Source organism: Piliocolobus tephrosceles, chromosome 4, assembly GCF_002776525.5.
Source record: "Piliocolobus tephrosceles isolate RC106 chromosome 4, ASM277652v3, whole genome shotgun sequence".
NCBI lineage: Eukaryota > Metazoa > Chordata > Mammalia > Primates > Cercopithecidae > Piliocolobus > Piliocolobus tephrosceles.
Genome location: NC_045437.1, coordinates 7,157,330 through 7,170,440, shown reverse-complemented (window position 1 = coordinate 7,170,440; position 13,111 = coordinate 7,157,330). Strand labels below are relative to the sequence as shown.

The 13,111-nt window shown below is 47.7% G+C and overlaps 1 protein-coding gene across 1 annotated transcript in view; it reads right to left on the bottom strand.

Moving 5' to 3' along the window:
• Window positions 1-2,804: 2,804 nt before the first annotated feature.
• ADCY2 (adenylate cyclase 2) overlaps window positions 2,805-13,111 on the bottom strand; it is a 423,616-nt gene continuing 413,309 nt past the window's right edge. Inside the window, exons 24-25 of the mRNA XM_023218241.3 lie at window positions 7,774-7,898; window positions 2,805-3,622 (exon numbers count right to left, since the gene is read on the bottom strand). Coding sequence (XP_023074009.1) covers window positions 3,470-3,622; window positions 7,774-7,898 — 278 coding nt within the window. The 3' untranslated portion in view covers window positions 2,805-3,469. The remainder of the gene's footprint in view (window positions 3,623-7,773; window positions 7,899-13,111) is intronic.

Genomic DNA, 13,111 nt, shown 5'->3' with positions numbered 1-13,111 from the left:
CTTACTCCCTTTACCTTCTACTACATACTGACTTTCAAAAGGCAGGGCTGTAATTGGCCAGGATTTCAAAAGCTCTCACATTTGTAAGAGGAAATTAAGTGTATTTCTCTTGGTATCCCAATGTTTATCATTTAAAGCCAATGCATGAATGCTTGTTAAACTCATCACACATAAGATAATATATTCTTATATTAATGGATTGTTTTGGTTTATAAATTTTCATCACTGGGCAATTGTGTTTCTTTTTCTTTTCTCTTTTTTTTTTTGTGAGACAGAGTCTCGCTCTGTCACCCAGGCTGAAATGCAGTGGTATAATCAAGGCTCACGGCATTCTAGACTTCCTGGACTCAAGTGATCCTTCCACGTCAGCCTCCCAGGTAGCTGGGACTACAGGCACGTGCCACCATGCCCAGCTAATTTTCTTTTTTTTTTTTTTTTTTTTTTGTAGAGGTGGGGTCTCACTATGTTGCCTAGGCTGGTCTCAGACTCCTGGGCTTAAGTGATCCTCTCTCCTCGGCCTCCCAAAATATTGGGGTTACAGGCGTGAGCCACTGCACCCGGCCTGATGATGTTACCTGGTCATTCAATGTATTCAGAGCAAGGGAAAGATGAATGGTTGCTGCCTTTAGGAGCACAGTGAGTTGGGAAGGAAGAATAACATCGTGGATTGATGACAAAACTTAGACACTTCTAAACAGATACGTAAAGCACTGGGGTTTTTAGGTAACTGGACTGGAGGCAATTTCCATGAGAAGCTTCCTGTAAGACTTTAAGGGGAGCACTGGGAAGAGATTTTTTTCTTGAAACCAGCGGCACTGGGACCTGGGCTGATGAGCGATGCACTGCTAGTTTTCTGCCTGGCATTTTTGCTCACAGGGATGCTTTCAGCTGCCCAGAGCTTTAAGGAGCTTTGAGCAGGAGTAGTGCTCTTCTAGATTCAGGGAACAGGCAGTTTTCCATTCTAGCCTGGCCTCAACTGCTAATCAACTGTGGAACTCTGAACACGTGTGCCTGAATGACTCTGCCCCAGTTTCCTCATTTGCAAAAACATTGGGGAGGGAGGGAGGGCTCAAGCTTGATCAGGGATCAGAATCACCTGGAGAACCTGCTCACTAAATAGCAATTGTGCTGGGCCCCCGCCCCGGGGATCTCAGATTCAGGGTCCTCCTTCAGGTTGGGGCCTGAGAATTTGCATTTCTGACAAGTTCCCAGGGGATGCTAAGGCTGCTGCTATGGGACCACACCTAGAAGGGCCCAGGTGCACACAGAGCTTCCCACAGTGGATTCTGACAATGACTCTGAATGCTTTTAAAAGCCTATTGTTTGGTAAGACTGGTGATACGGCTTTGGGAGAGCACAATTCTCCTTTTGAGTTCTTTTTAGCACAAACCCAAGTTCAGTGCACCTCATGGGGGTATGAGAGGGACTCTGTTTACGAGAACTTGGTGGACCAGCCAGCTGGGGGTGTTCACTCAGGGTAGGTTACCCAAGGAGACCTGTGGATGAGTGTAGCAGGATGTAACAGAGGAGGAACCCACGAGGCACACCTGCTGCTCATCCTTACACATTCTACACCATGGCCAGTTTGAGCTCATAGAAATGCTACGACATCCTAGTCCAGATTTCGATTAGAGGAAAGAGAAAAGCCTTTGCTTCAACCACGGTTTTTGGAGATCTAGGGATGTTAAGGCCAATGCTGAGTTGTGATTACAGGATCAAAAAATTCCCCACCGAGGCCGAATACTAAATAAGTCATGCTCTACTCACACTTCAGTGATAAAGGACGGTTATCAGCTTCGATAAGTGCCTTTTACTGGGAATGAGTCACAGTCCTGGCACAGCAGCTGTGCCCGTGCTGTGAATGTGCAGGCCCTGCCAGGCTCTCTCACAGTCATTGCCTCGTTTAATCACTAGCGATTCCATGAGTTGCCAATAAGGAAACTGCTCCTAAGCGGGACTAAGAGATGTGTTCAAAGTTACACAGCTGGTAAAAAATCAGAGCCAGGAATCAAACCAGGAACTTGTGCTTCAAGTTCGAGTTCCACGAATAAAAGGCTTCCTAAGAGATCATCTGGGTCCTCTACCTCTTACAGATGCCTGCCACGAGCTATAAAAAGAAAACAAGTTTGACCAACTGGGCTACAATTTGCAGTTTTGCTTTTAAACATTAGATTACACATGATTGCTCTACTTTTCACTATTTGGCAAAGTATGATTTCTTTATGTTATAAGTACCAAACAACTTGTATCGGATTTACAAGGACAAATTCTTCAAGGTCTTCTGTCTTTAAAAGTGCATGAACGTTGGCTGTGTGTCTTCTTTAGCCTTCTCAGACTTCACAGGCAGTTTGTGGGACTTAGTACTTCTCTCAGTTAGTTCACGCTACTGTGAGACTGATTTGCATAGCTGGTTCCACATTATTCTTTTACAGTCTATTTCTGTCAGGTCTAGCAAAACATTCCTGTAGACAGGAGCGTAGTGGACGGAGGGGGCACTGTTGCTCGCAGAGAATCTTTTTACTATGAAAGTATTTTTCCCTGAAAGCATTCTCTAGAGACGCCCAAATTAAAAGCAGACCACTAGATACATTCAACATGCTTGCCTGCTTTCCAGGGAGCTGAGTCACCAATTATCTGCGTCACACACTGTCTCCTAATCTGAATTACATTTCAACATTGACTTCTGGAGAGCTCTTTCCGAAACAACTGTGTCAAAAGGGAGAATGGATGGAAAACACACTTTAATTCTGGAGCAAACCACAGAAGAAAGAAGACAGGAAAATGAAAGATGCAGGCGCTGTAAATCAAAGTACATAAAACTTTTAATGAATTAACTTTACAAAAGACAAATGGCATCAAAACATCAGACGAGTTTGGTACAAAACTGGTCCTAGGCTGTGAAGACTCACTCTGGTGACGGACGGCAACGTGCTGCTGGCATGAGACACATGGAGCAGAGGGACGAGAGCCGTGGGTCCCAACGGGGGCCCTTGGACACCACTGGCAATGAGACAATGGGTGAGCACAGACTCCATGTGAGGGACAGAATCAACTTATTCACGAATACTGTGTGTTTGAATATCAGACGAGCAGATGCGGTTGGCGAGCTACCGTATTTTCCAGAAAAGAACATGCACCAGAAGATAATATACACCCCCTAGTTTTATTGCCTTAAGAATGTGTGTGTGTTTCACCTCTCTCCTCTTTGTTAGTTCTCTCAATGCTTTTCTTCTATCACGCACGCTCCTTTTCCCTTTTGCTTAGGAGCAAGCACAGTGCAAGTGGCAGAACGATCTGGGCACACGTCAGACACCAAACGGTATGCCACTGGGTCACGGGAACGAGTCTGCAGAGGCTCCATAGGACAGACAGAGCACGCACATCGAAAACAAGGGACAGAAGTTGCAGTCAGAAAGTGTGTGATACCTTCCTGAAAATACAGTCTTCTTGCCAAAATGAAGGTGACTCTTCAGGATGCCACATTGCTCTGGGAAAGGGACCTTGACATTTCTGTGTTTACAAAGTACGTCTTCAGGTCCCCCTTTCCTTTCACGTTGATTATTCCTCGACAGGTGCACGTGTATCCGAGGGTCTGCAGGACGAGGCTTGTCTCCTCCGTGACCTAGAAGGCACAGGAACACGGGAAAACGGGCTTAGTTAGTACCTACATTGATACAACCCATCTGACTCAAGGATGAAGAGCCAAAGAAAGGCACCATGCTCTTCAGCCCAGGAATTCCACTCCTGAGAAGTCGGTAGAACAGTGAGAGTAATCCACAAGAAAGAAAGGTTGTAAAGGACAATGCTGTTTAATTCAGCACAGGGATAGTGAAAAACTGGAAACAACCTAAAATTCAAGTAACTCCAGTAAACTACGGTGCTACGATGATGCTATCGTGGATGAGACAATATCGAACCATTTCACTCAGAAAAGGAATTGAGCCTGGATCCAGGCTATGCTTTCAACCACACGATGTTATGTATTCACATTGAAGAGACCTGGAAAAAACAGAGTAAACCAAAACAGGTTGGAGTGGTGGGATTCTGGATGATGTTTATAAATTGTCATGAATGTCCTTTCATGAAATAATAAACATTAACACTCAATTTCAGTGTCGATGGGAGGAACCCCCTGAGAAGGAGCATTCTCAACTCCTGCAAGGGGTCGCGTCCGTCAGGTTTGATGCCTGTGAGTGAAGGGATAAAACTGGGAGAACTGTGGGAATTTGCACCGGTGTCCGCATGAGCATGACGCTCCCAGTCGAGTCTCAAAGGTCTCCTCGCTTCACTGTATTGAAACGGGGGGCTAAGGAGGGCAGCTCCTCTTGCAGGCTGCCGGCTTGACAGGATCACTTATTTCCTGCCATTGCACCGACCGGCGAGGGCCCCGGCTGCCGAGCCGTGTCCAGGCCCTGCCGGTTGGATGGCAGTGAACTTGCTGGCTCTGACGCTTCCTCCTCAGCGGAGACGCACTGTCCTGTACTGAGCCCTGCGCTCTCTCAGCTTCGGCGTGTGCTGCGCCTTCCCTAGGACACCTTGTCTGGGACTGCGGGCCCACGCCTGCCTGTGCTTGGGCTGCCTGAGTGTGGAGGAGCTGCAAAAGCAGAGAACCAGCGAGGCACACAGGTGTGGTCTGAGGGCGAGGCCTCAGCGTCTGAGGCCGGGGAAGACCCCTCTGTTGGCTACCGGCTCCTCCACCCAGTCTCCCCTAGCTGGTGTCTGAGTTTGGGCAGAAAGCCCTGGTAATGCTGCTTTGGAAACATAAGGCCCAAAGGAGCAATCTCCTCCCACTTCATCTGAGAAGGCACCTGGCACGGCTGTAACAAGGGCACCTGGGAGACCTTGGCCACCTCCAGCACTGGAGTGACAAATCTGTGCCAGGCAGGTATGGCAGGGCTGGGCAGCTTGCAACCCACACAGCAGTGTTATGGCACACAGCAGTATTGTTATGGCACAGGGCACCGTTGTTCTGGCACATAGCGTTGTTACGGCACACAGCAGTGTTGTTATGGCACACGGCAGCGTTGTTATGGCACACGGCAGTGTTGTTATGGCACATGGCACCATTGTTCTATCACATAGCAGTGTCGTTATGGCACACAACAGTGTTATGGCACACGGCAGCGTTGTCATGGCACACGGCAGCATTGTTACGGCACACGGCAGCGTTGTCATGGCACACAGTAGTGTTTTTATGGGACAAGCAGCATTGTCGTGGCACATGGCAGTGTTGTGATGGCCCACAGAAGTGTTACGGAATAGGGCGGCGTTGTTCTGGCACGTAGCATTGTCATGGCACACAGCAGTGTTGTGATGGCACACAGGGGTGTTATGGCACAATTTTGGTTGTGGTGTGGCCCAGGCAAGGTGCAAAGGTGGGGGCCGTATCAGCAGCAAAGCTCCAGCCTCCTTGGGCTTGGAGACTGAGAGGGGCCTTGAGGGCAGATGCCGCTGCGGGGGCAGAGGCAGAAGTACAAGGAAACCATGAGGGGCTGTGTTCATGAGAGCCCAGGACAGCATCCAGGGATGCCCAGAACCAGGGCGAATCCTCCATGCACAAGTATCAAGGACTGGCTATGGAAGAATCATTCACCTTTCTGCAATGTCATGGAAGGACAGCCCCTAGCACAAGGCCCACGTGTGGGTCCTCAGGACCCTGATGAGCAGAGCGGAAAGGAAAGGGAGGCACAGGTGCCAGATGCCCATGTCCTGCTGCTCTGGTCCGGCCCAAACCCTGGGAGGAGGACAGGAACCCAGGGAGTGCTTTGTGTGTTGGATAAGAACCGAAAGAAGATGAAGAAAACCAAGAAACTCAGGTTTGCAAATTCTGTGGTTATTGGACGAGTGACCTTCCGTCTAGAGAACAAACCAATCTTTCGGTGCTTTGGGGTTAACTGTTGAGGTATTGCCTGGCGCTAATGTCACTGGCGCTTTAAAACTATCCACTGGTGTTCGTCATGCCAGACCACCCGCCGATCAGCGCCGCATGATTAACGGGAAACCGGGAGGAAGAAGCTGTCCGTCTGAGGCACGCTGGTTTCTATGCCTCCAGGCCTAGAAGAGGCCCGCAGGGTTGCTAAGTGGGCTTGCTCTGCTGTTCTCGGGGTTTCCAGGCTAGCAAGCATGCTGGGAGTTAAATGCCCTTTAATAAAAAGAACCTGTTCCTCAGGCCTAGGAGAAGCTTATTAATGGTCTGGGCATCGTTTTTTATTTTCCTGGCATCTCACCACTATTTTTTGCACATAAATGGAAAAGAGAGCTTACTGGAGTGAGGAAGCAAGCCGCACCTTCGGTGTAAAAACCCACCCAAATGCAGCCCTTCCAGCTCCTGTGCTAGGGAAGCAAACGCAGGTCTGCAAACATGGCTCCCTACTGACAGGCAGAAACCGGTCTTCTTTCCCTCCGGGGATCAGAGGCAATGGAGCCGGTGCTGGTGGCTGACCTGCCCTGAGTCACATGGAGCTTTATGAAGCCCAATATCCTCTTCGAGACACACATGAGCTCAAACTCATTTCAAACATCAACCTCTAGCAGATTTACGATCTCCAGGAGGCAGCACTCTCCATGACCTGCCTCACTTAAATTGCTTTTGATACTTATCCCAAGTGCTTGAAAGCTTCTTGGGGGGCTGGAAAGCATATTAAAAACTGCCACAAATCTTTGGACTGTTCCGGGTGTTGTGTTGGGGACATGGGCTGGCCTGCAGGTGGGAAAGTGAGTCCTTGGTAGGGGCAGGCCTCTCTTCCCTGCCAAGAGAAGAACCGGGGTTGTCCAGGATTGCTGGAGTATCCCTGGGCATCGGAAGTGGCTAGTGATGTTTATGCAGAAAGTCCTGGAAGCCTTGGTACCATCAGGAAATGATTAGACTAGGCTGCCAAAACGCCCCACGATTCTTGTTCTAGCTGGGCAACTGAGCAGTCTCCACAGCGCGTGGGAGGAGCACAGGACGTGGGTACGGAATATTCCGTCACTGTCAACCTGGGCTGAACCACTGCTCTTCTGTAGCTTGGGGGATAGTTTCAGCGTCATCAACTGAGCAGTTGCATGAGAAGATTAGACTAGTTTCAGCATAGCTTTAATAACAGATTTTTTTTTTCTATTACCTTTTCAGTGATTTTACAATACTTTTAAAAGTATGATATTATTAGTGCTATTGTAACATAGTTACTTTAACCACGATTATAATTGATTTAATGAGCAATGGAAAAAGTCATAGAAAATAATTTTAGTTTTCTGCAACCACTGCTTTTCATTTGTCAGACCTTCCTTTCTCTCCCTTGGGTAGATTTCAGCACTGCCATTCATATCAACCTTCTATTTCATCTCCGACCTCTCTTCAGCCTACCACTTCCCCTCATCCCAATTCAGCTTGAGAGAAGAAGGTGGGGGGTTGTGTCTGGTTTTGGATGCATGATCCCTCTCGCTTGCAAAGTCCTGTTCAAGGTATTGGCACCAGGAGAAGTAATAAAGGTGGAAGAGGGCACCACTCCCGTACCGAACGCTCAGGGCTGTTGTGCCATCATGCTGGTTGCTGCTGGATCATTTATTTCCACAAATGCAATAGCCTTTATATTGTTAGAATTTTGTTATTGTTAACAGTCAATGCAGAAACTGACATTTCCCCAAAAATTGTTCTCCAAAAGATTTAAGTAAATTTCAAGGTTTACTTTTTTCCTTTGTTTTAACATATTAGTATCCTTATTATACTTATGTATGGATCCCAAGAGAATAGACATGGTTGATGAAGGCAGTGCAGACTGCACACTGCATTACCTGTATTTTGTCCAGGACTCCGGTGCTGTCCATCCTACTGGCCACATTGACGGTGTTGCCCCAGATATCATATTGTGGCTTCTGAGCTCCAATCACACCAGCTATCACAGGTCCGTGGTTAATACCTGTGCCACATCAGAGATGAGTTAGCAAGATTCATCTTATAGCCACTCTTTTTTTTTTTTTTTTTTTTTTTGAGATGGGGTCTTACTCTGTCACCCAGTCTGAAGTGCAGTGGAGCAATCTTGGCTGACTGCAACCTTCACCTCCCAGGTTCAAGTGATCCTCCCACCTCAGCCTCCCAAGTAGCTGGGGCTACAGGCACACACCACCACACCTGGCTATTTTTTTGTATTTTTGGTAGAGACAGAGTTTTGCCATGTTGCCCAGGCTGGTCTCAAACTCCTGAGCTCAGGAGATTCACCTGTCTTGCCCTCCCAAAGTGCTGGTATTATAGGAATGAGCCATCACGCCCGGCCATGGCTACTATCTAAACAGGATGGTTTCATAGGACCATTCTTGAATCATCGTTATTAAACAAACATGAGCCCAACTCATGAAATTCTAAAGCAAAGAAAAATAATTCCTCTTATTTTTCCTACTGAAAAAGGTTAAAATATCTGTTCTCTTTTATCTTCTAGACCTTGATTCATGTTTATATGACCATCTATCATTTTGCATAAGATAAAATGTGTATGCTTTAAAAAACTAAAGGATTATAGGTGCACCTGTAATCCCAGCACTTTGGGAGACTAAGGCAGGTGGACTGAGATCAGGAGTTTGAGATCAGTCTGGGCAACATAGTGAAATTCCATTTCTACCAAATATATATATAAATTGGCCAGGTATGGTGGCGCATGGCACGTGGCTGTAGACCCAGCTACTCAGGAGGCTGAGGCAGGAGGATCCCTTGAGCCTGGGAGGTGGAGGTTGCAGTGAGCTCAGATAGCATCACTTCACTCCAGCCTAAGCAAAAGTGGGAGACCCTGTCTCAACAACAACAACAACAACAACAAGACATCAAAACTAAACATAATACAGTGGTTTTTCTGTGTTGCTATACAGTTTTAGGCAAGAGATGATTACTATACTATTTCCCAAGAGTTTTAGAGTAAATGTTGATTTTGAAGCAAACGTTTTTATTTTAAATGGCTGCACTACATGGATGTATGCCACTGGCTATTCTGCCACTGTTGGACTTTAGGGTTCGCCCTGATTCTGTGCTGAAAGAACAAGCACAACTACCCCCGCAGCCACACCAGCAGGGCACTTTCCACTCCCCCGTGCTGTTCTCAGTGCTTTCCAGATACGTGCGCTCCTCTCATTCTCAGGGCATTCAGGTCAGGAGGCTGAGGGAGTGGCCTCACACAGGGAGCAGGTGGCAGACACAGGCCCCAAAGGCAGGTGGGTGGCTCTATGGAGTCTTCTCCTGAGGGCCCGACTCCCCCAGCTCCACAGCAGGCTCTGGGCACATGGCAGTCCCCCACCTTTAGGCTCGTTGCCTTGGATAGCATCACCGCTGGCGAGCCTGCTGAGTTCAGGAAGAACATGTTTTCGTGTTTGTGGTGATGGCTGTCATTTCTAAACCACCTTCCAAAGGACTATCCCAAATGTGCATTGCTGCTGGCGAGGGATCCCATCTATGTCAGCATTAAGAAAGAATCCTGACGTGTGTGAGAATGATATTTTGATGGGATACAAATCTGGGGAAACTGTTCTCATGGGAAGATGACTGGCACTTAGGGGAAAAGTTGAGGGTAGAACAGAGAAGACTGAGGGGGTCCCTGAGCACCTCCCACTTGGAGGAAATGCCAGGGCCATCAGCGGGAGAGCAACTGAGCTCTCCCACAGGAAAGAGGAGGGACACACAGCCAGGCTCCAGGCGAGCCTTGGAAAGCCTGTCAGTTTTTGCTGCTTGGGTTCTTGGCCCCCTTGAAGCTGGGCTTGACTGCTCAGCATTCATCAGAGTGAGGAATGTCAGTCCTGGGTGACATAAGCCTGCTCATGCACTGTGTTCTCTAAGGAAACTTAACCACCAGGGCGCTGGAGCCATGCTTGAAGCCAGCTCTCTTCAGCCCAGCTGGCCCAGTTCTTGTCCAAGGTTTCTTGGACCCTGGGTTATCTAGGCATTAGATACCAAATACATACACACACACACACACACACACACATACATATAAACACACACATATATATATACATATATAGATTAGCCAGGTGTGGTGGCACGAGGCGCATGGCTGTAGTCCCAGCTACTCAGGAGGCTGAGGCAGGAGGATCTCTTGAGCCTGGGAGGTGGAGGTTGAGGAAGTGTTTCTCCCCCAGGTGAGCAGGTGCCCTGGGCCACTGCTAACTACAGAGGTGACAGACGCTGTGTGGACCTCCCCCTTTTAATAACTGCAAGTATAAAACCACGGCAATTCCATGTCTACATCTGAGCTTTGACCCTGTGTGGAAGGTGGATATGGCTTCTGCTGTCAGGAGCTGAAGCTTTTCAAAAGATTAATCAACATCTCTAATCAAGAAGAAGCCGGGGCCCTTTGCCAGCTCCAGTTTAACAGGCAGGATGGCTCCTTGTCCCATGAACTGCAAATGCACAGACCGTGGATGTTCTGGGAGTCAGGGGAAGGAGGACCATAGATATAGAAATAGGGATACCGACACTAATTGATTCTTCCCCCTCCATTTTCTCCTGGGTCCAGGACCCCCGCCTTCCTGCATTAGTTGGACTGTAGATTGATGAGGGTATTTCTGGAGACTTAATTTCTGACTGCTGAACTGCTTAGTCTGCTACAGCTGATTGTAGATCTTAGGCAAAGCTTTCCCTCATTTATTTATTTATTTAAATTTTTTTTTTGAGACGGAGTCTTGCTCTGTCACCCAGGCTGGAGTGCGGTGGCACGATCTCGGCTCACTTCAAGTTCCACCTCCTGGGTTCACGCCATTCCCCTGCCTCAGCCTCCGGAGTAGCTGGGACTACAGGCGCCCGTCACCATGCCACTAATTTTTTTTTTTTTTTCAGTAGAGACGGGATTTCACTGTGTTAGCCAGGATGGTCTTGATCTCCTGACTTTGTGATCCGCCCGCCTTGGCCTCCCAAAGTGCTGGGATTACAGGAGTGAGCCACCGCACTCGGCCAAAGCTTCCCCTTTGCAATGGAAAGTTAGGTCAGGAAACAGCCCCAATACTGTTCCAAACAGTACCTTTGCAGGTACAAAAGAGGTAAGAAATAAATTCTCCTTTGATGTTGTGGTGTACTCAAGGAAAACACACTTCTGGTTTAGGTATCTCAAATAATTTATTCCAGCTCTGGCACAGGTCAGAGCACCCAGGGGTCAGCCGCTGGACCCTGGCCTGCAGCTCCAGCACTGCATCTGATAGTTCAGCTTTTCTTCTGGCCACTGCTCATCCCTGCTTGGTCAGCAGCTCTGCGGGTGGGGAAGAGCCTGGACTGATTATTGCTGGCAACTGGGCCATCTCTAGTTAGTGTGGGGGTGTGCTTGATTTGTGATTCCAACCGATTCTACAGCTTGATATGCTGAAAAGGATGCTAGGAGGGAATTCACCTCATTATTTGTCCCATCGCTTTTGTCGACAATATTCTTCCGCGTTGCTATCTCTGAACTGCCTCTGGATGTCGTGGTGCGTGGAGGTAGGGCAGGGAAACCCCTCCTGGGAGAGACTGAGGGTGTGGGGAAAGAGAGGCTCAAAGGCCAATGAAACGTTGAGTTCAGGCTTCCTTAGAAATCTAACAAGGCTGATATATGGGGTTGAGGGTATAGAGCTTATCAGTTATTGGACAATCAGGGTAAAGTAGGCATTGAATGTCAACACCACTTGACGGAGGTCCATTCAAGAGTTCACGTGAATCTGAATAATATCACTGAAGTCTAGACCAGGAAAATGGCACTTTGGATGTAGTACACGTGACTGGCAAATAGTCGTTCTGGTCCCATGCTGCAGTGCAGGGCAAAATTATTTTGGTCTCTGTAAGTTTGATAATAGAAGAGGTCATTCTCCCATTGCGATAGTTAATACTAAATGTCAAATTCATTGGATGGACAGATGCAAACTATTGATCCTGACTGTGTTTGTGAGGGTGCAGACAAAGGAGATTAACATTTGAGTCAGTGAATTGGGAAAGGCAGACCCACCCTCAATCTGAGTCGGCACCATCTAATCAGCTGCCAGCGTGGCCAGAATAAAAGCAGGCAGTCCTGGCTGACACGGTGAAACCCCATCTCTACTAAGAATACAAAACATGAGCCGGGTGTGGTGGCGGGCACCTGTAGTCCCCACTACTCGGGAGGCTGAGGCAGGAGAATGGTGTGAACTCGGGAAGGCAAGTTTGCAGTGAACTGAGATCGGTGCCACCACACTCCAGCCTGGGCGACAGAGCAAGACTCCATCTCAGAAAAAAAAAAAAGAAAAAAAAAAGCAGGCAGAAGAACGTGGAGAGACTAGACTGGCCTAGCCTTCCAGCCTACATCTTTCTCCTGGGCTGGATGCTTGCTGCCCTCCAGCACCAGACTCCAAGTTCTTCAGCTGTGGGACTCGGACGGGCTTCCTTGCTCCTCAGCTTGCAGACAGCCTAACGTGGGACTTCGCCTTGTGATTGTGTGAGTTAATACTCCTTAATAAATTTTCATTTATATATACATCTAACCTATTATATATACATCTATCCTATTGTTTCTGTCCCTCTAGATAACCCTGACTAATATGCTCATGTAATACATTTTTTTTTTTTTTAAAAAAAGGCATAGTAGCAAAATTTGAGGAGCCCATTTTCCAAGCTGTCAAAACAGTGTAGAGTCTCTGGGGTCAAAGGGACACGCCCATGTTTGGTGTGGCCATCTCATCTTTGTGTAAGATAGCGCCCCCGATAGGGGTTTACGATGCACAGAAGTGAGAAAGTAGAAAGAAAAGTATGGCATTTTGGGAGGCCGAGGTGGGCAGATCACTTGAGGTCAGGAGTGAGAGACCAGCCTGGCCAACATGGTGAAACCCCATCTCTACTTAAACTACAAACATAAGCTGGGTGCGGTGGCACAGGACTGTAATCCCAGACAGTTGGGAGATTGAGGCAGGAGAATTGCTTGAACCCAGGAAGTGGAAGTTGCAGCAAGCTGAGATGGTGCCACTGCACACCAGCCTGGGTGGCAGAGCAAGACTGTCTCAAAAAAAAAAAAAAAAAGGAAAATACGAGTAAACACTGACAACTAATAGTACAAGCAGAGAGAAACACATCTCATTTGTGAAAGAGATGTAACATATTTTGGATTTAAATGAAATTCAGGACATACCCATAGCAAAGGAAGAAAATGGCTTTAAATAT